The 23555-nt window shown below is 42.1% G+C and overlaps 1 protein-coding gene across 1 annotated transcript in view; it reads left to right on the top strand.

Annotated features, from left to right (window-relative positions):
- The first annotated feature begins 1304 nt into the window (after positions 1 to 1304).
- LOC135220919 (THO complex subunit 5 homolog B-like) overlaps positions 1305 to 23555 on the top strand; it is a 255615-nt gene continuing 233364 nt past the window's right edge. Inside the window, exons 1-2 of the mRNA XM_064258553.1 lie at positions 1305 to 1620; positions 7159 to 7296. Of these exons, the coding sequence (XP_064114623.1) occupies positions 1477 to 1620; positions 7159 to 7296 (282 nt within the window). The 5' untranslated portion in view covers positions 1305 to 1476. The remainder of the gene's footprint in view (positions 1621 to 7158; positions 7297 to 23555) is intronic.

The following is a 23555-nucleotide window of genomic DNA, read 5'->3' on the forward strand; positions in this document are numbered from 1 at the left end:
GGGCGAACACCAGTCTGTTCTTAAGACTCAGATTCCTCCCACCAAGAAGTGATTCTTCCTATTGTAAAAGGACCGATGGTTTGTATTACGTATCGGAACAAATGGCAATTTGTCCAAAATTGCATTTTTCCTAACTATACAAACCTGAGGTCCTTTACATATAGTCCCACCTCATGCCACCCCTCACTCTGCATTTTTTCCTGGGCCTATAGCAAAAGTGATTCTTCACCTCCCAGTCGTGCGGCGCGTGCACTGTCGGACAAGCAGTTAACTACCGAACTCCCTTGTTCGAAGCTTACGACCGTTCCAGCTGCCGCTAGTTACCTTCCTATTGTAAAAGGACCTCAGGTTTGTATAGTTAGGAAAAATGCAATTTTCGACAAATTGCCATTTTCTGGAGTTTGTGAGAATTATGTAGGCATAGACTCAGATTGAACAATTTTACAGGGGCTTATATAATTACATGGCCGTAGTAGACAATTTAGTCAAAATTAGGTCTGGCTGTTTACTTAGCATTCTTATTTGAGATTAGTATACCTTAATTATACTTTAACTAAGTCGAAACTTAATTGAATTCGGGGACCAAACTGAACTGCCCTGGAAATTTTATGGCCTTGGTTTGATTTATTCATAGTCCTCATGAGATTATTTGCATTTACCTAAATTACTCTTACCTGAATTTAACTAGCCTACTTAAACTTACAAAGCAATTATTAATCCCTTGGATTTTCTGGCACAAGTCTGAAAACACGTTAGGCGCGCGGAAGAATTGTGTGCTTAACAGCCCGTTTTATACAATTTACTGTATTACTAAAGAACACTCAGTGGAAGGAATTACCCTCGTAATTTTGTAGAGTATATTCCTTCAATCTTCCCACTGAGTGAAACAAATTTCTCACAATATATATATATATATATATTATATATATATATATATATATATAGATATATATATATATATATATATATATACACACACACATATATATATATATATATATATATATATATATATTTATAAAGTTGTAGAGAAGTAGAGAAAACACAGAAAACACGACTCAGGTCTTAATCGCAAAAATGCTTATCATGAAAATTTAATGTATTCTGTAACGCAGGTACATTGGTAATGTTCAAATATGACACATATTCGTCTATTTCAGCAACAATATTTATTTTATCTTTTATACTAAATTTATTTTATAGTATTATTTTACTCATTTTTTTATCTCAAGAAATGGAAATTTATACATTCTTTATTGTTATATTACGAAAGACAATTCCAAACCGAGGGTATGCCCTACCAACTAACCGCTCAGCAGCAAGGCAACGTTTGTTTACGGTGTACCGCCGCCGCGTTGAATTGTTGATCTCGTCCTACAGGCTGTGTGATCGGACGTCGTATCTCGAGTCTTGTTTAAATCTAACCTGTGATTTTTTCGGATAGAAGACCAAGGACCACTTTACTTTATATTCACAATGGGGAGCGGTGATGAGAATAACGATGGAGGTCCTAGAGAAGCCAAGAAAAGGAGGACAGAAAGTACCGACAGTGCTATTAAGGGTGCTACCGGCGAGGAGTCCATGGAGCCACCATCAGAGAAGAACAACGATCCATTTCAGGTAAGGATGTCAAAAGGACAAATCATTTTGTAGATTTATCGTAGATATTCCACTTGCTAATTAGGTATAGGGGCTACCAATCTTATCTACGGCTAGATACTAGGGTTAGCTACCTACCTAGTACTAGGTATTGCCTAACCTACCTAGGATAGGCTACAGTGGTGAAGCAAGTTGACTTGCAAAGGTTCTGCCTAGGTCTAGGCTACATCTGGGATAGCCTAGTAAGCTTAGGTACGAAAGATTTTAACAAACCTTCCCTTGACATAAAGGCTAGCAGTAGGGTAAACAACCGACTGGACTGACCGAGCCACCGACTACCGCGTTTGTGGCCACCCTCCGAGAAAGTACTTTAACACGTCCTGACACCGGAGATGGTCATCAGTCATGAGTTGTTGGTGGTGATAGCAGGAGCTCAAGACCTCTACTATCCTTTTGAAGTAAATATTTTCTCCAAAGTCAGAAACTAAGGCCATAATTTAGGGTAAAAAGCCGCAGGGTACAGAGTGGACCGTGTACGATCAGCGTGAACAATCCCAAAAATAGTACATTATAACGCGTCCTGACATCGGAGATGGGCATCAGTCGCGACTTCTTGTTGGTGAGAAACGGAGCTAAAGACCTCTACTCTCCTTTCGAAGTAAGTATTTTCTCCAAAGTTAGAAATTAAGGCTAAATTTTAAGATTTAAACAGAGGGTACTGAAAAGGGTGTCAAACGTAGTGCAAATCTCACCAAAACGCGTTCAACATTTTTACTTACAACTCGAAATATTTAGAAGATTGACGCCATCTCGATGTTTACGGAGTCGCTTGTGTCAATAAACTAACCATTTCCTGTGATAAATCCGCACACCACTTGTACCCACAGACGCTGGGGCACTTTCATCACAACAATCGGAAAACTTTCCCTCACCGAGTAAACAATGATTAATTTGAAAATATTCGTTATTGAAAAAGTAACCCGATTCTGACTCAAATTTAAGTAATTAATTTTTGGAATTAGAACGTTCTTTTAAGTCCTGTATCATGACGTCACGACATCTTGACTTTCGTACCTATTGTAAATAATTGCTTTACTCAACTTTCTTGCAGAACAGTTTACCAGTTATTCATGCAGATTATCAGCTCTTCATGTAATTGGTATAATCGTAATGCACATAGGGTAAAAAACCGCATGGTACAGGGGTGGACCATGTACGATCAATGTGTACAACCCCTAAAAAAGTACATTATAACACGTCCTGACATCGGAGATGGGCATCAGACGCGACTTGTTGGTGAGAAACGGAGCTAAAGACCTCTACTCCTGTGTCAGGAAGTGTTATAATGTACTTTTCTTGGGGTTGTACACATTGATCGTACATGGTCCACCCCTGTACCATGCGGTTTTTTACCCTATATATCTTTATTATTTACTTTTTGGATATATGAAGATGTTTTACTGCCGGATTATCGCCGTAGTGTGACACAATCGTTTTCGGTCCCTGGGCCTCTGTTTTCGCACCATAAGAAATTATGGGGCCGAATTTGCAATGACCAGAAAGTCGTTAAAAGAGGAAAGTTAGCATTGATGGGGCATATGTTTTGATTGAGAAAAATACAAATTTATTCAATAGCTAGCTTGTAAAAAATACTTTATTACAAAAAACTTGATTGACAACTAAGCAGCATACCTACTATGGGTTTCAGAGACAGCGCAGGCACATTTTTGGGCAATACCTATTTCTGTAACGAACACTCATATCAGAACGAGATTTTGCTATAGTGCATTACACCCAGTGCCGTAATTTATAAGGGTATCGTGAATCACTAATCGTAAAGAATAACGACACTTGTCCTTGTACCAAGAGACAAAAACTCCGTTATGCAGAAATGGATACGAACACACGTATAAAGCTCCACCTACCCTCTCCCCCCCCTCCACCACCACCCCTTTCCTTCTTCGTTCCTTCGCCTCTCTCTCTCTCTCTCTCTCTGCTCTTCTCTCTCTCTCGCTCTCTCTCTCTCTCTCTCTCTCTCTCTCTCTCTCTCTGTGCCATCGGTATGTTGACGTGACCCTCCAAACTGTGTATAAGACTACTATACACAAAACGTTGAAATTGGTGAAATTAGGCTGTGTATTGGAAGTACGTATATATACATAAATATTAAAGCAATTTTATCATTATTGCATTACTATGACAACTAGAATTCATGGAAACGGTTTATAATAATGAATCGGCGTATGTGTGAAGCCTCCACTTATGTGGCAACGATTATTTTGCCATTCTTAGCATGCAAACATTAATTTATTTCTGTCATACGTTTATTAAAGAAATTCGATATACTAATATAGACTGAAATCAATGAAAAGTGCTAGCAAAAACAAAAAAGCAAAAAAAAAATATGTATGTAATCCACTTATCCGTAGTCGTTCCTCTATGGTTTTTGGCAGCCAGATGTACGAAAACGTTAGAAACATATGATTGTATCTACTTTAGAAATATCTGTAATTTTTCGGGGTAATTTGGTTGCAAAAAAGGGATAATAAACATGAATTAGATTAAAATTTTTAAATAAAGTAAATTTGAACTAAATAACGAGTAAAGTAAACAATTTAGGGAATAAAACTTTGCAGTTTCGTCGTCTGCTGTTCGTAACTGTGTTTGTGGCGCGTGCGCTTAGGAACCAGGAACAGCAACTTGTTTAGAGTGCAATGTGGAATGATTTAAGACCAAAATGTGTATAATAACAATCAAATAAGCACTGGAGTTTCGGCCGTATTCCTTGGCGATTACACTCAACCGCATACCAGCTTCATACTTCTTGATAATCTCCATCTTTGTCTCCAAAGAGAGCATCCTCCTCTTTCCGTGAATTTCAACTTTCTTGGGACCCATGACTACATATATACTGTACGTAATTATGTTATGTAGTACGTATACGTATGTAGTAAAGTTCTCACACAACACGATAAAGTATACTACAACGAAATCACTAATGAATTTATGTTAATAAACTAAATCATATAGAACGAACGCATACCACGTGCTTACGATACCAATGATGATGTGCAGTGGCCGAAGAAGCACGCCGCTACCTAGATGCATCATGGGAGGGATGCTGACCAATAGGAGAGAAGGATCTCATGGCGGTGACTAGCATCAGGAACCAATGGGAGAGCGGGAGGATGGTGGCGAGTTTACTCAGTTGGCGGCGCGCAAGTTTCAAAATTGTTATTGGTGATCCGGGCGAATCTCGGACTTTACAACAACAACCTTTCGTATCTTGAACAATTTTCGTATGTAGAGCCGTAAAATTATTTGTATTTGCTTTCGTATCTTGAGTTTTTCGTAAGTTGAGCCTTTTGTATCTCGAGGTACCACAGTATATGTCTGATGACCGTACTGATTCCCTCTGGTTCTTCTCTCCAGCACCCATCCTTCCTCAGCCTCATTGTTATTTGACTGACATTCTGGGTACTAGGAAAACATCTTTGTTGCACCATCTGTGAAAGGTATTGCTTACCTAGAACAAAAGTGGTAATCCCTCCTTCACAGCCATCCTTGATAATCTGGCTGCTGAGAAAGAAGAGATCTTTGTCTGCTGATGCTGTTAATCTAGCCTCTATCAGGGCTGGTAGAGGCCACCCCATGTGTCAACCTTTGGGTTGATCTGTGAATGGGTCATAACATTCCACTTGCTCTAAGCATGCTTGGTATTAGGACTTAATGCGTGTTGTTGCTTGGGGTAGCTACTCCCTTCATGCCTTTGAGGAGACAAACTACAAGGAAGATGTGCAACCTGTGGAAGGTCTATGGAACACAGGTAACAGGTTCTGGTTTAAGGTGAATCACAATTCAATTTTGAGATATTTTTTAGTGAAGAATTGTTGGCAAATTCTGTTGCATAGAACTTCCCATCCCGGTGTGGTATGTAGCAAGCTAACAAAGCTAAATATGCTGACAGTTTAAAAAGCCTACTGTACCTTGAAAGCTGTACAGGCAGTCCCCGGTCATCGATGATCTGGTATTATGGCGCTTGTCTGGCAACAATGATAACTGGACTTTTGGTGCTGATCCCCAATTAACAGTGGTGCCAATAACTGGGGATTGGCACTGTTATCATCAATTTTTGTTTTTAGTCACACCATCTAGAACAGAACCCTTGCTGGGAACTGTTTGTCGGTAAAATACCAAAAGAAAATCTTTCTTGATTTAAGTCAAAGATAACCTTTAGGCCGTGATACTGTTCAGTTTGGATTCTTATCATTACATGTGATGCAGCAAACTTCTGTCATTCTAATCAGAGGAATTGTTTATTCAGATGATTAACAAGATCTCTGCTAGGGAAATATTAGGTTTTTTGCCCTCAGTGTCTAGAACATACAGAACCTAAATGGACAAAATACTAATGGTGTTCTTGTAACATTCATATGTATACGTATATATATGCTTGCCAAAATATGTCAATAGTATGTACATTGTTAGACATGAATTTTTAGGTAAGGAAATACAATTTTAAGACCACTGCAAAGCTTAGCTTCAAGTGCCTTGAATATAGCCAGTTTGCATAAACATGTGGTAACTAGAAGATATGCTTCAAATGCTGAGTGGAAATGAATGACCACATTCTCATCTGTTCAAATAGATGATATTTGAAATGAATGACCACATTCTCATCTGGTCAAATAGATGATACTGTATCCATCATGAGGTGGACACTCACCTTCTCAATTTTGATTGAGAGTTGAGATGGCTCACAATGAATATACGTATTACAGTAGTTATGATAGATCAGTGGGGAAGCATTTTGGGCTAACAAGTTGCCAGAATTCTATGCAAAAATTGTCAATAAACTTAGAACCAACATTTTTTTTTGTTTAAATCCCCTCGTGAACATAATACTTTTAATTTACATAATTGCTGCAGGATAACTTTCTCCATGTAAAACCTTTGCAACTTAAGTAATTCCTGCTGCTTCTCCCAAATAATCAGCTGTATCTGCTCTTGCTGCTACATCAGAAGAACCTTCAACATCTGATGTCTGCAATTGTAGTAACCAAAACTTCTTTTACAAAAATATGTATATATATATGCTTCTGTTAGACCTAAGAAGCAAAATCAAAAGGCCACTACACCCAAGACTGATTTTCCTTCTGCTTCCTTTCTAGTCACCATAAACTTTTTGTTGCATTGTTTTTGAGTTCTCTTTTCAGCATTCCACCTTTCTGTCTTTTCAACATTACTAGTCTTTTTCTGAAATTTTGCTTTGACTCTAAGCTTATCTGTTAACTGTATAGTAGTGCCTAGGATCCTCCTCTTCAGAACTTTTTCGTAGCTTTTTCTATTGCTATTGTAAATGCTCAACAACTGTGTACTAATGCTAGGAGCCAAGCAGAAATTGTTGCAAAATGATGTCTAGATATGTAGTAGATAAATTTTGATGCCCATTAACAAGGTTCTGTAAGTTCTTGGTGCTTTTTTTAAAAATAAGGTTTTATAAGATATTTAAGTTAGCTTATGATCCCATTTAACAATATTTTATTTTCCCCCTAATAGAGTAGTTTGGATCATGAATGTAAAGAAGCTGAGCAGAGGACAGAGGAGGAGGACCAAGCATGTTTTGCAACTGTTACTAAGCACATTCGATTACTTTTGAAAGAGATAAATGACTTTAAAACACAGAAGTCAGAAAATGTAAGTTATCATTTTTTTTTATTTATATCACATATCATGTTGCATTCATCTTATATTGAGAATTCTGTTCAAGTATGGCAAAAAATTTTGCATTTTTACTATGACTATAGAAATGAAATAGGATTTGTTCCTACAAGATTACAAACCTTTATTTTATTTTATTGATTACCATTGGCAAAAGCTTGACCCTGTGGTAGTGGTATAAGAATACGTACTACCACCGTAGGTCTGGTGTGTTGTAAAATGCGACTGAAAGGACAGCTGCTGCCTTCCAGTCTTATTAGTAAAAGGGTAGGCCCACTTTCAATAAATGTGGAAACTGCTGCCTTGCAGGTGGACTCTTTAGTCAAAGGCGAGGCCCACCGCCAATAACTGTGGTTGATGGCTTTGCCAAACAGTACACCATGCCTGATGTTGGTGGAAAATGATGCCTTGGAGAGAAGGCCCATCAGGCAACTGACCCCTTAATGTAGGGATAACAGTAGGGAAAGAAGAACTTTGGCAGAAGCTGGTTCAGTCGTTGAATCTTGGTGAAAAGGTAGTTAACAATCAGTGGGTGAATGAGAGGGTGGTGAACCCACTAACCCACTCAACTGTCAGTGTTAGTTTTTGTACATTCAACTTCCCTGTCAGATATATACTTAGCTATAGACTCAGTTGTTCCCGACAGAAATTCAAATTTCGCGGCACACACTACAGGTAGGTCAGGTGATCTGCTGCTGGGTGGTAGGACTAGGAACCATTCACGTTTTCTAATCAGATTTTCTCTGTCGCCGGTTCCGACAACATCGTTGTTGGTTCCTCCTGACCTGACATTCGTTTTTCATCGCCTTTGATCTTCTGGACTGTCTTTTTTGGTGACGTACTGGATCGTTGGTTTGGCTTACGCTTTTGTGGACTGTATTTTGATTTCGCTTTGGATTTTTCTAAGAATGTCTGACTCTAGTTATGTAATTAGAGTATGTGTGAATGAGGGTTGTAACATGAGACTACCGAAGGGTTCGGTAGATCCTCACACTGTATGCAAGCTGTGTCAGGAGTATGAATGTTCTTTCACTAATACGTGTAAGGAATGTGAGAAGATGAGTGAGGAGGAATGGAAGACTCTAACTTCCTACTTGAGGAAGTTAGAAAAGGATAGGGTTAGAAAAGCTTCGTCTAGGAGCTTGAGTAGATCTCGTTCTAACGAGCCAGTTAGGGAATCGTTAGCACCTATCCAACAAGTAGTTGTTGCATCCTCTCCCACAGTATCAGCTCCTTCTCCCTTCACAGAACCTGCAGATTCGTCTATGGAATTGGCGGATTTGAAGGCTTCCCTCTAAAGGATGGAGCTCAAAATACGAGCTATTGAAGGTAAACGCAGTGCAGTGGATAGTGATATCAGTTTACCCAGTGCAGTGGAGGTGGCGTCTGATCGGCTCTGCAACGCTCCCAGGCCTAGACCTCTTCCAAGCTCCCAGGCCCAGAGGAGAAGGAATGTCGAAAGCCTTACGGAGGTTGTGGAGGATCCCCACCGATCAGGCGTCCCTTCGGCAGGATCTGTGTCATCCCAGACTGCCAGGGATCGCCATTGCAAAGGCATCCTGAGAGAGTGCTTCTCGTCGTCCGATTCCGCTTCGCCCAAGCGCGGATGGAGCTCGACCGACCAGTCGCAGCCTTTGAAGAGGAGTTGGAAAGCCCCCACTCTGAATTCTAGCCCTGAGGAGAGGGAAGATGCTACGACGAAGATTCTCCTTAACATGCAGGAGCAGATCTTGTCCCTGGTAGGAGTGCTTAAGAAGGATCCTCCTCATAGGAAGGACACTTCTCTTCCTATTAAGAGATCCTCTCGTCCTCTGGACGTACCAAGCTCCTCTCCTCTACTCCTCCAGCTTCTCACTCGTCTTTTCGGAAGCACGAGGCTCAGGAATGCTTAGCGACTGAGCCCTCATCTCCTTCTGATCACGAAGCGCCACCCAGCCGTGATCGCCAACCAAGCTCAAGGCCCTTCCCAGGCGCGAAGCGCCAACTAGGTGAGAGTCGTCAGACAAGCATCTGTCTCCTGTCAGGCTTCTGTCGCCAGCGAGACTAGGATCTTCTGCTAGGCCCCAGCCACGCTCCAGGCGCGAGCCTCTTCCTAGCCTCTCGGCGCCAGCCAGCCGCGAGTCTCTTTCCGGGCACGAGCCTTCCTCAAAGCGCAAGGCGCCAGTCAGACTCGTTTCGCCTCCCGGACAGGAGCATTCTCCTAGGTGCAAACCAGCAGACAGACGCGAGCCGCTTCCTAGCCGTAAAGCTCCTGTCAGGCGCGAAGCTCCTTCCACGCGGAAGGCTTTGGTTGGTCAAGTATTGCCTTCTAAGCGAGAGACGTTTGACAGACGTGATACTCTCTCTGTCCTCGATGTCCCGGACGGACACGAGACTCCTTCCAGACAAGCCGACCCTGTTAGACGCGAAGTTTTCCCTAGCAGCTCTGTTCCTTTCTGCCTCGAGACGTCTGATATATTCAAGACACTTCCCAGATTAGAGGAATCTGCCAGGCGCCAGTTCGAAGTTCTCCGATTTCGGACTGCCCTTCTCCAGTTAAAAGCTAGAACCACTTGGGGTATGTCTGAGATGGACCATCTCAAGGGATTATTCCATGTCCTGGAAGTCTTTAACTTTCTGGGCTGGTCCCTTGGGGCGTTGGCCAAGAAGACTCAGGACCCAGACTTCCTTAGCCCCAAAGTGCTGCATAGCATTTTGTCCTGTATGGACAAGGCCGTACAAGACGGTTCAGGAGAAGTAGCATCCCTCTTTGGAGCAGGGATACTGAAAAAGAGAGCAGTTTTTAGCTCTTTCTTGACAAAAGCTGTCTCTCCAGTTCAGAGGGCGTCCCTTTTATACGCGCCTCTTTTAAGCCAACTTTTTCCTTCTCAGTTAGTGAGAGACATTTCTCACTCACTCACTGAGAAGGCAACCCAGGATCTTCTAGTCCAATTGGCCACGAAGACTAGACCTGCTGTATCCTCCGTCAAGAAGGAAATACGCACTCCTCAAGCGCCCTTTCGGGGAGGTCCTTCTTTGTGATCCTCCTCGAGAAGGAAAGGACCAGAGAAGAGAGGGAGGTCATCCTTTAGACCTTTCAAAAAAGGAAAGTGACTCTTTAGTCCTCCAAACACCAGTAGGCGCCAGGCTTCTGAAGTTTGCAGAAGCCTGGGCGTTGAGAGAGGCGGACAACTGGTCCCTCTCAATCCTCAGGAAGGGATATCTCATCCCCTTCAAAGACAGACTACCCTTGACCTCGACTCCAAGGGAGCTGTCGGCAAAGTACAAAGACCCTGTCCTGCGAAGAACTCTCCTGCAACTTGTGGATCAGATGTTGGAAAAGGAGGTCATCGAATTGGTACAGGATCCCCACTCCCAAGGCTTCTACAATCGCCTGTTCCTTGTTCCGAAGTCCTCGGGGGGGTGGAGACCCGAACTAGACGCGAGTGCACTGAACCGATTCGTGCAGAAGAGGAAGTTCTCTATGGAGAAGACCTCCTCGGTTCTTGCGGCTCTACGTCCGGGAGATTGGATGGTCTCCCTGGACCTGCAAGACGCATATTTTCATGTCCCCCTGCATCCTTCATCAACAAAATTTTTTCGTTTCATGACCAGGGGAGGATCTTTCAGTTCAGGGCTTTGTGCTTCGGCCTATCTACTGCCCCTCAAGTTTTCACGGGCCTCATGAAAAACGTGGCTCGTTGGCTGCATTTGAAGGGGGTGAGCATATCTTTATCTTGACGACTGGCTCAATGTTTGGAGGACTTATCGATGACCCTAGACCTGATTCGGTCTCTTGGACTTCTGGTGAACCTCGAGAAGTCCCAAATGATCCCCAGCCAGAACATTGTCTATCTGGGGATTCAGATGGATTCTCAGGGTTTTCGAGTTTTTCCATCTCAAGAAAGGTTTGATCGAGGCTTGGAAAAAGTCTCAGCCTTCTTAGAGAAAGAACGAAGCTCAGCGAGGGAATGGCTGAGCCTGCTGGGGACCCTTTCCTTGCTGGAGCAGTTTTTTTCTCTGAGGAGGCTCAACTTAAGACCCCTGCAATTTTACCTGCTGAGAGTATGGAATCAGAAGACAGGAGACCTGTCGGACTCCTTTCCGATCCATCAGGAAGTAAAGACCCACCGGGCCTGGTGGTTGTCTCCTCTAAAAAGGAACCCAGGAATGTCCCTTTCGGTTCGGAGCCCGTGCCTAGTGTTGTTCTCCGACGCATCGGAGACAGGCTGGGGAGCAACACTAGGAACGAGAGAAGTGTCAGGCACCTGGACAGGGGAACAGGTGTCCTGGCACATCAACTCAAAGGAACTTTTGGCTATCCATCTAGCCCTAAAGTCCTTCGAATCAGAAGTCAGAGGCGTGGTAGTCCAAGTCAACTCAGACAACACCACGGCTCTGGCTTACATTCGAAAGCAAGGAGGGACTCACTCCTTCTCCCTCTACGAGTTGACAAGAGATCTTCTGATATGGACGGAGGAACGAGGCATCATCCTCCTTACCAGGTTCGTTCGAGGGATAAAGAACGTGAGAGCGGACCTGCTGAGCAGGAAGAACTAGGTCCTTCCAACAGAGTGGACCCTCCACCTCGAAGTTTACTAGAGGCTTTGGGCCCTGTGGGGAAAAAACCAGATAGACCTTTTCGCCACGTTCCTCACCAAAAGGATGGACAACTTCTGCTCTTTGGTCGAAGATCCGAGAGCCATAGCTGTAGATGCCCTCCTCCTAGACTGGTTGGGCATGGACGCTTACGCCTTTCCCCCATTCAAACTAGTGGGGGAAGTTTTAAGAAAGTTCGTGGCCTCGACAGGGACGAGAATGACTCTCATTGCCCCCTTTTGGCCCGCACAAGATTGGTTCACAGAGGTACTGGAATGGACAGTGGACTTCCCCAGATCTCTTTCCGAAAGGACAGATCTGCTCAGACAACCCCACTTCGACAGGTTTCACAAAAACCTCCCCACTCTCTCCCTGACTGCCTTTCAACTATCGAAAGACTTGTCAGTGTGAGAGGCTTTTCGCGAAAGGCTGCCAGCGCGATCGCCAGACCCCGTAGGTCCTCAACCTTACGGGTGTATCAGTCGAAGTGGGAAGTCTTCTGTAGATGGTGCAAGGCGAAGAAGCTGTCCTCATCCAATACCTCAGTGACCGACATTGCTGACTTTCTTCTCTTTCTGAGAGAAGAATCGCATCTGGCTGTATCTACGATTAAAGGATACAGAAGCATGCTCTCCGCTGTCTTTAGAAATAGGGGCCTAAAGATAGCGGAGGACAAAGATCTTCATGTTCTTATACGGTCCTTCGAGACATCCAAGAACAGGTCCTCACTTCCTCCTAGTTGGAATCTTGACGTGGTCCTCAGATTCCTTACTACTGACAAGTTTGAACCTCCTCATCAGGCTTCCTTTAGGGATCTTACGAGGAAATGCATTTTTCTCTTGGCCCTCGCAACTGCCAAGAGGACAAGTGAACTACGTGCATTGGACTCTAGTGTCGGTTTTCAAGGAGACTCGGCTATATGTTCTTTTCAGCCATTGTTTCTAGCATAGAACGAGAACCCTTCAAAACCTTGGCCCAGAAGCTTTGAAGTTAAGGGACTTTCCCCCTTGATAGGGAGGGAGTTAGAGAGGTCTCTTTGCCCAGTCAGGGCACTTAAGTTCTATCTTCAGAAGAAGAAACAGCTTAAGGGTTGCCTACAGAGTCTATGGTGTGCAGTGAGGGACCCTAAGAGACCCATGTCTAAGAACGCCCTGGCCTTCTTTGTGAGAAGTGTGATTTCTGAAGCTCATGAGAAGTGCCATGATGACTCCTTCAAGCAGCTTAGAGTTAAAGCGCATGAGGTGCGAGCCGTTGTGACTTCTCTATCATTTCATAAGAATATGTCAATGAAGGACATTCTAGCTACTACATATTGGAGATGTAACTCGGTTTTTGCATCACACTACCTGAAGGATGTTAGGGTAACATACGAGAAATGCTTCTCACTGGGTTCATACGTATCTGCGGATTCAGTGCTGGGACAGGGAGCTGATACTGATCCTTAATTAGTTTAGTTACTTTTTTTTTATTATTTGGTGTTGAGTTTTTAGGGTTGTTTGAAAGGATGTTGGGGATGACTCTTTTCAATCTTAGTACTAACTCGGGTGTTAGGATCAGGTGGTCGGGATCGGTGTTGTGCTCCTTGATTATGCCATTAGGCAAGGTTGTTTTGTCATGTAAGTGGATCAGCACCCATTGAAAAGATCCTCAGGCTCTGTCGAGTAAGCGGATAAGATCCCATTGACAGACCCACAAGAACTCTTAGCATGAGGTGACTACCTCGCTGAGGCTCTTGAGGCGAAGCAGGCTCCTGGGCAGTAACCATGAAGTCTTCCGCCTAAACAAGTAGGAACCAAGGTTTTTTTTGTTCATGAAACTTACCTGTCAGATATATTTATAGCTGTATTCTTCGAAGACCGACAGAATTTCAAAAACTTCCGGCACACGCAGTGGTCGGCCAGGTGGTTAGCACCGATTCCCGCCGCTGGGAGGCGGGTATCAGGAGCCATTCCCATTTTCTATTCAGATTTTCTCTGTCCCCGGTCCTGTAAACACCTGTTTTCAGTACCTCCGTCTTAGGATTTTGAAACTTCATTGCCGCTAAGTATCCTTATTGTCTTTTGATTTATTTACTTGGATTTGTGGCTAGGCATACTCTATCATAAATTGATTTGAATTTGGTTTTGATTCATCTTTGCATAAGATATCTGAATATAGTTAGGATAGTTTCAAAAGGTGTTGTCTGCAAAGGTAGGGTGTGGCTACCGAAAGCTTCGGTAGATCCGCACTTGGTATGCACGAGGGGTACGGGTCTTGCTTCTTTGTTGAAAGGAAGACGTATGATTCGTATGTACGCAAATTAGAGCGTGATTGAATCGGGGTCTTCCTCATAGACTGCATCAGTAAACAGAAGTAAGGGTAGTGAACCTGCTAATCTTCCTGTAGACTTTATTTTGCCTAACCCTGTAGTATGGCCTACGGGCTATGAGCTTATGTCTGCGAGAGGTAATGCCTTTTCTGTTATTATAGATTCCAGCTGTATCTTGGAATCTAAAGTGCTCACTCTCCAATCATTGTTGTGAAGTGTAGTGCCCCTAGTGTTGGGGAGGGGGCGTCAGATCGGCCCTATAATGCCTCTAGGCCTGGACCTCTGTCGGACTCCCAGGAACACAGGGAGTGGGCAAGTCGAAAGCCGAAGGAGGGTTTTGGGGACTCCCCACCGATCTGGCGTCCCTTCGGCAGACCTGAAGACGCTTCCCAGGCTGCCAAAGATCGTGCACGAAACCTGAAGGATTGCTTCTTGTCCTCCGAAGCATCCTCCCCGCGCAGGAATTGGAGCTTTCGGAAGGATTTGCGCCCTCTAAATAGAAGCTTTATAGAAGAGGACGCCTCACATCCTCTTTCTCTCGTCATGTATTGCAAACGTCGCCTGAACATGTTTACGTCTTTCCACCGCGAAAGAGGAAAAGGAAGTCATCGGAACAGAACGATTTTGAGCGCGGACGTCCGAGCTTTGTTACTGTGAGAAGTAAGAAGGCGTCCCCGCTCCTCGTATGCTCACAGGATCAGCCCTTCTCCTGAGACTGCTTTGTGCAGTCAGATTTCTCTCCGTGATGTCTCTCGCTCTTCCCTGAAGGCAGTTTCTCTCACTTGTCTCATCGCCTTCAAGAGGCGCACCGTGTTTCTTTGATTAAGGAAGCTTCTACTTCTGTACCTGTTCATGTGTCGGAGTTTTTGGAAGAGACTCTCACTACTGCTTTGCCTTTGTCTTCACAACACGCTCTTGTTTAAGGTTTGGGCCTAAGGTCTTTTACCTCTACCTTCGGTGATCCCTTCTACCTCACCTGCGGAAGAAGGTGAAGTAAACAGTGCTTCGGAGGACGCTTAAATGAACAAGCAACTTCTTCTTCGAAACCTAGCAAGACCACGGGTTTCGTGAAATCAAGAGGTATCTGTCAACTAATAGTGCTTTTCGCAAAGTCCAGTATTGGATGGAGTTAAGGAAAGCTCAAGGGAAGATCTCTTTTGCTCTACCGCCGTCAAGTCTTAGCGGTAAGGCAGGTATGTGGTATGTAGAAGCTCGACGTCATGACGATCAACAGAGCACTTGCCAAGGCGCCCTACACGTCAAGACGTTCAGTAGGATTCTTGCAAGGACGCTCTTCAGGACGCTTCTTTTACCGGAAATAAATACGCCTTCTGTAAGACTTTTTTCCTGACAACTTTAATAGAATCCATGACTAGATGAACTTCAGGAAAGCGCAAGGCAAGACTTCCTTTGCCATTCTGCCAATAAATTTAAGCGTTAGCAGGCATTCGATGTGATACGGGAGAGGAAGCTGGTTGGAGAGTTCCTTCCTCTTCCCAGGATAATTTTGCCAGCCATATAGGCCATCTGAAAGGGCTTTTCAGATGATGGATTTTGTTAGCTCCTAGATTAGTATTTCGGGGCCCTGGACCTGTAGTCTCGGAGCCCTGACTATTTTTCTCTCATATAATTATCCAACCTGCACAGATAAGGTATTCAGGTTGGTTCTGATGAGCTAGCATCTAGAAAAACTAGAAATCTTTAAGCAGATTTCGGTGTCATAAAACGCCTCTTCTGTGTTCGGGACTACGCTACCGAAGGGGAACGTCAGGGTCCTACCTGCCGTAAGCCCAGTCTCTTACCAGGAATCTTGCCCCTTCCTCGGTTTATGCGGGAATCGGGAAAATTATGCTCGACTAACTGGATTATGTTTTGTCAATTAAGTGACTTTCCCCCATTGACATGATACTAATCGTTTTGTCAAGTAAGTGGGTATCCCCTCGACAAAAATAACTCTTTGTCTCGTAAATGGGTTAGTTCTCATTGACAAAGATCTCAATAACTTTGTATCGCGTAAGCGGATAAGCTCTTATTGACAAGATTCGGAAGAGCTCTCATTCATTAATCGCAGACTCGTACAAGAAAAAGACTTGTAGACTACGTCCATGAACGCTTATGTCCAATAACATAAGAAGCTTGAGCTGTCCGCTTCGGTTCTTGGTTCTCACTTGAAGATCTCCTTTGGCTAATGCTATTTTGTTCTCTTGCCGAAGAGAACGAAAGCAGTCGATTTCCATTCTCTCTTCCATTCTCTCTCTCCCTCGTCGAGGAAAGAATGTAGTAGAGAATTGGCTGTCCAAGTGACTACAATACTTTACGTATTTTGCCTTTGCGTTATATTACTACTGTTTGGTTCAAGTCATATACGCATACTGTAGTTACCTCTACAGATGGCTACCAGAGGATGGCACCGAGACTATTATTTTAAGTGCATTTAATCGGTACTCCCTGCAACCTTCCAGGAGTTTCCGATTTATCTTTTGCCTATTTATGGTAGTATTATGACAACACAAACGCAGCTCTGTATTTAGCGGTTTCTGTTTCGCTTAAATATACCAGCTTGAGAGTCTCTTTGTGCTCAAATAATAACAGACCTATTCCTTCGTAGAATAGAGTAGCTGGCAACCCAGGCATAATAGTGAGAGACGGCGATCGTAAGCTGCTGTCACGGTACACTAACCAAGCCAGTACCAGCTAGTTCGCTTTCATGTGCGGTCAGTTACGTCTCTCTCTCCTGCGGAATTGCCTGACTAACTGGATCTCTGCCCTACAATCACGGACTAGCCTAGGATTGAGGGGAATTCTAACATTCATGAATAAACATTGCCTTCGTTTTGCGAAACAATTTTCAACAGAGATATCTCTTACATCTTTCGGTGCTCTTTACAGCACTGTAGCAGGATTCTTTACGAGTCTACCGCGACTTGGCACTATAATATGCTCTCCTGCTTAGGCAAAGCGCAGCCTTATTAGGGAAGGAAGCATGCTCGGTGAGGGAATGAATGAGCCTGCTGGGGACCTTTTCTTTCCTGAAGAAGTTTGTTTCCCTGAAAAGACTGCAATTCAGACCTGTACGTTTTTTTTTTTCCTACCGGAAAACTGAAATAATATCCAAGATCTAGAAATGATTCTGAACATTTCTCAGTGCTTCAAGTATCACCTGAGGTGATAGCGGGAAGGTGTCAGGCATCTGGAGAGGGTTTCAGATGTCCTGGCACATAATCTGAAAGAATTCGAAGCAATTCGGTCGTCCCTCGGAGAACGAGTTTTTGGAACCAGTGGTCCAGATCAACTCGGACAATTCCACAGCTCTCTCATATCTCAAGAAGTATCGAGAAACACTCTCTCAGTCCCTGTTCGAGTTAACAAGAAAGACCCTATTATGACAACAGGCATAGAATGTAACGATCCTCAAGAGGTTCGTTACAGGATTACAAAACGTCGGTACGAATCTTCTCGATCTACGGCAGCAACTACTGACTTCCGAGTGGAATCTTTGATTAGAAGTATGTTGAGAGTTGTGGAGACTTTAGGGATGTCCTTTCAGATATCTCTTAGCAATGTTAGGGACGAAACGAAGAGGCTTCTCTACTCTGCTCCCTTATTCTCGATCCGGGAGCGGTAGCAATACACGCCATCCCATGGTATTGAACGGGGATGAATGTTTTGTCTCTTTTCCCCTTTTCAAACTCTTAGGAAATGTAATAAGATAATTTATGACGTCACAGGGAGCGAGAATGACGCTGATCGCCCTATGTTGGCCTTCAACATGCTGGATTCACAGAGGTCACGTCCTTCCTAGAACACTTTCCAAGGACCTTTTCCGAGAGAGTCGCTCTACTCTAACAGCCTCACTTCGAAAGATACCTCAAAACCTCTCCGCTCTGAGTCTGACTACGTTCAGACTGTTGAGAAGTTGACCGGAATAAGAGGATTTTCAAGACTAATGGCAAGTGTCATTGCCAAGGCAAGAAATGCTGCCTATCTTGCAGTGTACCAATCGGAGTGGGCCGTTTCTGGAGATAGTGCAGGAAGAATGGCTTTTCCTCCACCTCGACCTCTGTGAATTACATTACCATCTTCCCTTTCCGTCTGAAGAATGAGATAAGCTGGCAGTCCCAACTATTAAAGAATACGCAAATATGTTGTTGACGGCCTTTGGTCTCAGAGATTTGCATCTGTCAAACAACAAAGCCCTTCACGATCTTTGAGGTCTGTGGAATCTCGAAACTGTCCAGATCGAAGCTTTCGGTATGGAACTTAGACGTAGTCTGAAGTTCCTGATGTCAAAGCATTTTGAACCTCTCCTTTCTGTAAGCTTAATGCACGTGACCAGAAAGGCTTATTTTCTAACCACTCTAGCTACAACAAAGAGGGTTAGTGAGGTTTTAAGCCATCATCAGACGTTTTGGTTTTAGAGAACACACTGGGGTTTGTTCTCTAAGCCTTCCGTTGTGGCCTAAGAATGGAAACCCGTCTAACCCTTGGCCCAGGAGCTTGGAAATCAAGGGGATGACACAAATTATTGGGCAAGTGCCAGAGAGAGTCCTGTGCCCTGTCGGGTCTCTCAAGTTTTATCTACATAAAACTAAAGAAAGTCGCGGTCCTTCGGACAATTTGCAGTGTTCCGTAAAAGACCAGACTTGCCCATGTCAAAGAACACCCTGGCTTTATTGTTAAGGAGTTCTTTCAAAAAGACTCATTCGTTGTTTTTGGACACAGATTTGAAATCTTTTGATCTTAATGCTCACGAGGTGAGGGCGCGGCCTCGGAAGCATTTCAACAGAGCATGGCACTCAGTAACATCCTGAGTACCGCGTTTTAGCGAAGCAACTCTTGTGTTCGCTTCACACTCCCTGCGGGATGTGAAGACGGCATATGAGATCTGCTGCTCGCTAGGGCCATATGTGTCTGCAGACACAATCTTGAGGGCAAGAAGTACCACTCATCCTATCCTGTAGAAAATGGTTAGGAAGAGCTGTTAATTATAGTTGTTGGGTCGCCGCCAGTGGCGGACTTCTCAATTCGTAAGCTTTAGTTAAACATCCTTAACTTTGGCTAGGTTGGTCAGGTGGTGATATATATTACTTCCTAGCCCTCATAGTATGGTCAATATGGTCTAGTCACATTGTGGTCACGCTCCCGTTGACAGATCATCTAGAACTCACCAGCTATACAGGTCACTACCTTGCTGGAGACTAGTAAAGCAAAAGCCGACTTGGGTGACAGTAATCACGAAGTCAGCTATGCTAACAGGTAAGGAACCAAGATGTCAATCATCTGCATGTATATGTTTCCTAAAATCCTATTCTGCCTCTCCCTACCTCCAAAGGTGGGAATCAGCTATATATATCTGACAGGTAAGTTTCATGAACAAAATGATATTGTAATGATACAATAAAGTTTGTTCATACTTACCTGGCAGATATATATATTCAAAGTACCCACCTGGCAGATATATATATTCAAAGTACCCACCCAACTCCCCTCAGGAGACAGTGGGAATAGAAAATCTGAATAGAAAATGGGAATGGTTCCTGATACCCGCCTCCCAGCGGCGGGAATGGGTACTAACCACCTGGCCGACCACTGCGTGTGCCGGAAGTTTTTGAAATTCCGTCGGTCTTCAGAGAATACAGCTATATATATATCTGCCAGGTAAGTATGAACAAACTTTATTGTATCATTACAATATCATGTTTACCTACAACGTATGTTGTTTTCCTGTCTATTTCAGTAGTTAGCTGTCTCTTACCCACCACCAAGGGTGCCAATCAGCTAAGTATATATCTGACAGGGAAGTTGAATGTACAAAAATGATATTGTTATGATACAATAAAGTTTTGTACATACTTACCTGGCAGATATATACAATTAAATGGCCCACCCAGCCTCCCCTCAGGAGACAGGTGGAAGAGAAAATCTGATTAGAAAACGGGAATGGTTCCTAGTCCTGCCACCCAGCGGCAGGGCGGTAGATCACCTGACCTACCTATAGTGTGTGCTGCGAAATTTGAATTTCTGTCGGGAACGACTGAGTCTATAGCTAAGTATATATCTGCCAGGTAAGTATGTACAAAACTTTATTGTACCATAACAATATCATTTTTGTCTTTTGTTTACGTTTAGAATCAGCTGATGGACGTTTATTACCTAAAGAATTATTTTGGAAAACAATTGTTGCTAAAAGAAACTAATTTATTAATGGAATTATTATTATTTTTAACTTTGTATGTAATAGTTTATGATATTATGATACAGTAATTCATATTTCATTAAGAGAGAGAGAGAGAGAGAGAGAGAGAGAGAGAGAGAGAGAGAGAGAGAGAGAGAGAGAGAGAGAGAGAGAGAGAGAGAGAGAGAGAAGCTTAGGAGGAGAGTAATTGTTGAATAGCTTGAGAGGGCAGCTTAGGACGAGAGTAACTTGACTAGCTTAGCTCGAGAATAACAATGAAATTTTTATTTTAAATATTTTTATGGTGATAAGAAATGAAACATCGATAGTGATAAGATATTCTCTTGTATACTATTATAATATGTGATAATCATTGAGTCAACTATAAAAGTTGTATTGAAGCACAGTTTCGTAAATCACAGAAAGAATAAAAATATGGCAACACATTTGTACCTACAAATGTCGGGGACCATCTTTTTCTTTTATTACGACCATAATAGATCAGTATTATAGTTTTTTCTGTAAGTGATGAGAGAGAGAGAGAGAGATATTTTGCTATTTACATTCATAGTATTTGAAAATTTGTTAATGTGTTTATCCTAAAAATGCATTTAGTCATGAAAAGAAGAAGAAAACAGTAATTAGTGAATCTTGCTCTATGATAAAATTCGCTATTTCGTTAATTTTCCGGGATATAGTATTTGGGCTCCAAAAAAAGTAAGTAAAGTGATTTTGTGATAGAGTTTAGAGGATACTTAGGTAAAATACATCGTAGTTTGTAGAACGGTGTAACCACTCACATTATGTAAAAATAGTATGTACGAATGAGACTGTAGGTTTGGTGACGTCACGGTGATCATACTTATTTTTTTTCGTGAATGAATATACATTTATGATAAAAAATAGTTACTGTACTGCTTACAGTACCATACTGTAATATTAATGTAATCACATCAAAATAAAGTAATCAGTGCATACTGTAAACTTGTAAAGTGTATTTTTGTCTTTTGAAAAATGCATTCCCCAAGGAATTATTCCTTGAAGAGGCTTTTTAGTATGAAGATAAGCCAATAATATATAAGATATGCATTTTATTATAAATAGATGACAATAATATATAAGGTAAAAATGGTTTTATTACGTTTGTGCTTCGTCGCCGATCGCAAACAACAATACGATAATGTATGACAATTATCGTTTGTATGACTGCAGTGTTCAGAGAAGTTGATTACGTTCTACCAAAACAATAATAAAGTTCAAATTGAAAATTAATGTTTTCCTAAATGTTATTACTACTGTAATTACACTACTTCTATTAATATTTCTAAAAGGTTAACAAATGATAAAGGTCGCTGTGAAGCAATGTAACTCATATCGTTGCTTGCCACTCAACTACGGGAAAACCAATGGGAGAGCGGGAGGATGGTGGGCAGTCTAGTGAGTTGGCAGTGCGCAAGTTTTAAAATTGTTCTCAGCGGCCCGGCGAATCTCGGGCTTTACAGTACATACACCCTTTTCTCAGCCTGAATTATTTTTGTACACAGAAGCAAAAAATCTTCATCTTTTCCTTCGTAACCTGGATTTTTTGTTCGTAGGGACTTTCGTATGTAGGGGTATGACTGTATTTACTTTTTCTTCTGTGCTTATCTTAATTTTCGCCACTATGCCATCTACGTAGCAGCGGTATCTCGTGCTGTCATACCTTTTATCTAGGACAGTTGAGCAAGGGCTTAGAAGCAAGATTAAAACAGCATAAATATTCTGTCAAAACTGGGCAAACATCTAATGCAATATTCATTCATTTAAGTGAAAACAGCCACCAGATAAATTGGTTTGGTAGTTCAGTAATCGTAAGATCAAAAGATGTCTTATTACAAAATCTTTTAGAATCTGCCATTATACAACTTACTTTCCATGGTAATTTTGATTTTAGTTGTGTCCTGTTTCATTTAGACCCTTGTATTTGTAACATGTTTAAGAATGACCTCCAAAATACATTTACAGACTTAAATACAAATTAGTTGCCTTATAGATATTTTCTTTGTATATGTATGTTTAATGTTTTGTGAATAAGTTTTTGTTTACCAAAGATCTGAATGTGGTCAGCTGCCGCCCTGTATAATCCTTTAATTGTCTTGTCCCTGTGTCTTTTTGTTTCTTAAATTGTACCCATGTTTATGCTTGTTTAGGAAGGTTACACATTCTCCAGGTGTGTTGGATTCTAGGTACTAATCTCATAATCCCTGTCTGTCACTTACTTGACCCTTCCTTGTCCTCTCAGTTTCTCATTAATGTCAGTCTGTCTGCTAAGTAAAGGACGTTGAGTCAAAAGATCTTGCAGATACTCCATTGTTTATCTTTCCTTAGTGGCTTATACCTTGATTTATGCATTTATCACGTTCTAAACTTTCGTGATTTAGTTATGTATATATGTATATATATTTAGAAGAGTACGTTAGTATATAATACATTTGAATACATGAAATGCTATTTCAAATTTTTGTAAATATTTGTTTTATCCGGTTATCACTAATTGGAGAACAAAAGCAGTGTTTTTACATTACTAGAGTCTGATTGGCTTTGATACTTAAGTGAAAAAGACTTGTTGATATAAAATTATTATTTTCGAGTTATGCATACATTTACGTTATGTTTAAATGCATGTCTGAATATATGAAAGGCTGATATATTCATACATTATGAATGTTTCAGGCCTAGATGCCAGTACAGTGGTACCTCAGGATTCGAAATTAATCCGTTCCAAGGCGGCCTTCGTAACCTGAGCTTTTCGTATCTTGAACCGCATTTTACCTGTAAATTGCCTAATTTGTTCCAAGCCGTACAAAAACACCCCAGTACATTTTATAATAAAGCTAAATTGACCAATAAACAATGAAATACTACAACAATTTGGACCATTCAGTACCTAACTTAATACGTACTGCTAATATGTACTACATAGTACCTGTAAATAAAGTGTATTAGTGTACATGGTATACAAGAAATACTGTACGTACATGTGTATGTATGTAGTCAAAAGTGAGGCTATCTCCGAAAGTAGCGACAGGAGGAGGACAAACGGCAGAAAACTTGTACATACGTACACACAAGGGGACCATCCGCTATGTTGTGTATTTTTTTTGTTTATTATACAAAATACATAATTTCCATATA

The sequence above is a fragment of the Macrobrachium nipponense genome, chromosome 2, assembly GCF_015104395.2.
Source record: "Macrobrachium nipponense isolate FS-2020 chromosome 2, ASM1510439v2, whole genome shotgun sequence".
Lineage (NCBI taxonomy): Eukaryota > Metazoa > Arthropoda > Malacostraca > Decapoda > Palaemonidae > Macrobrachium > Macrobrachium nipponense.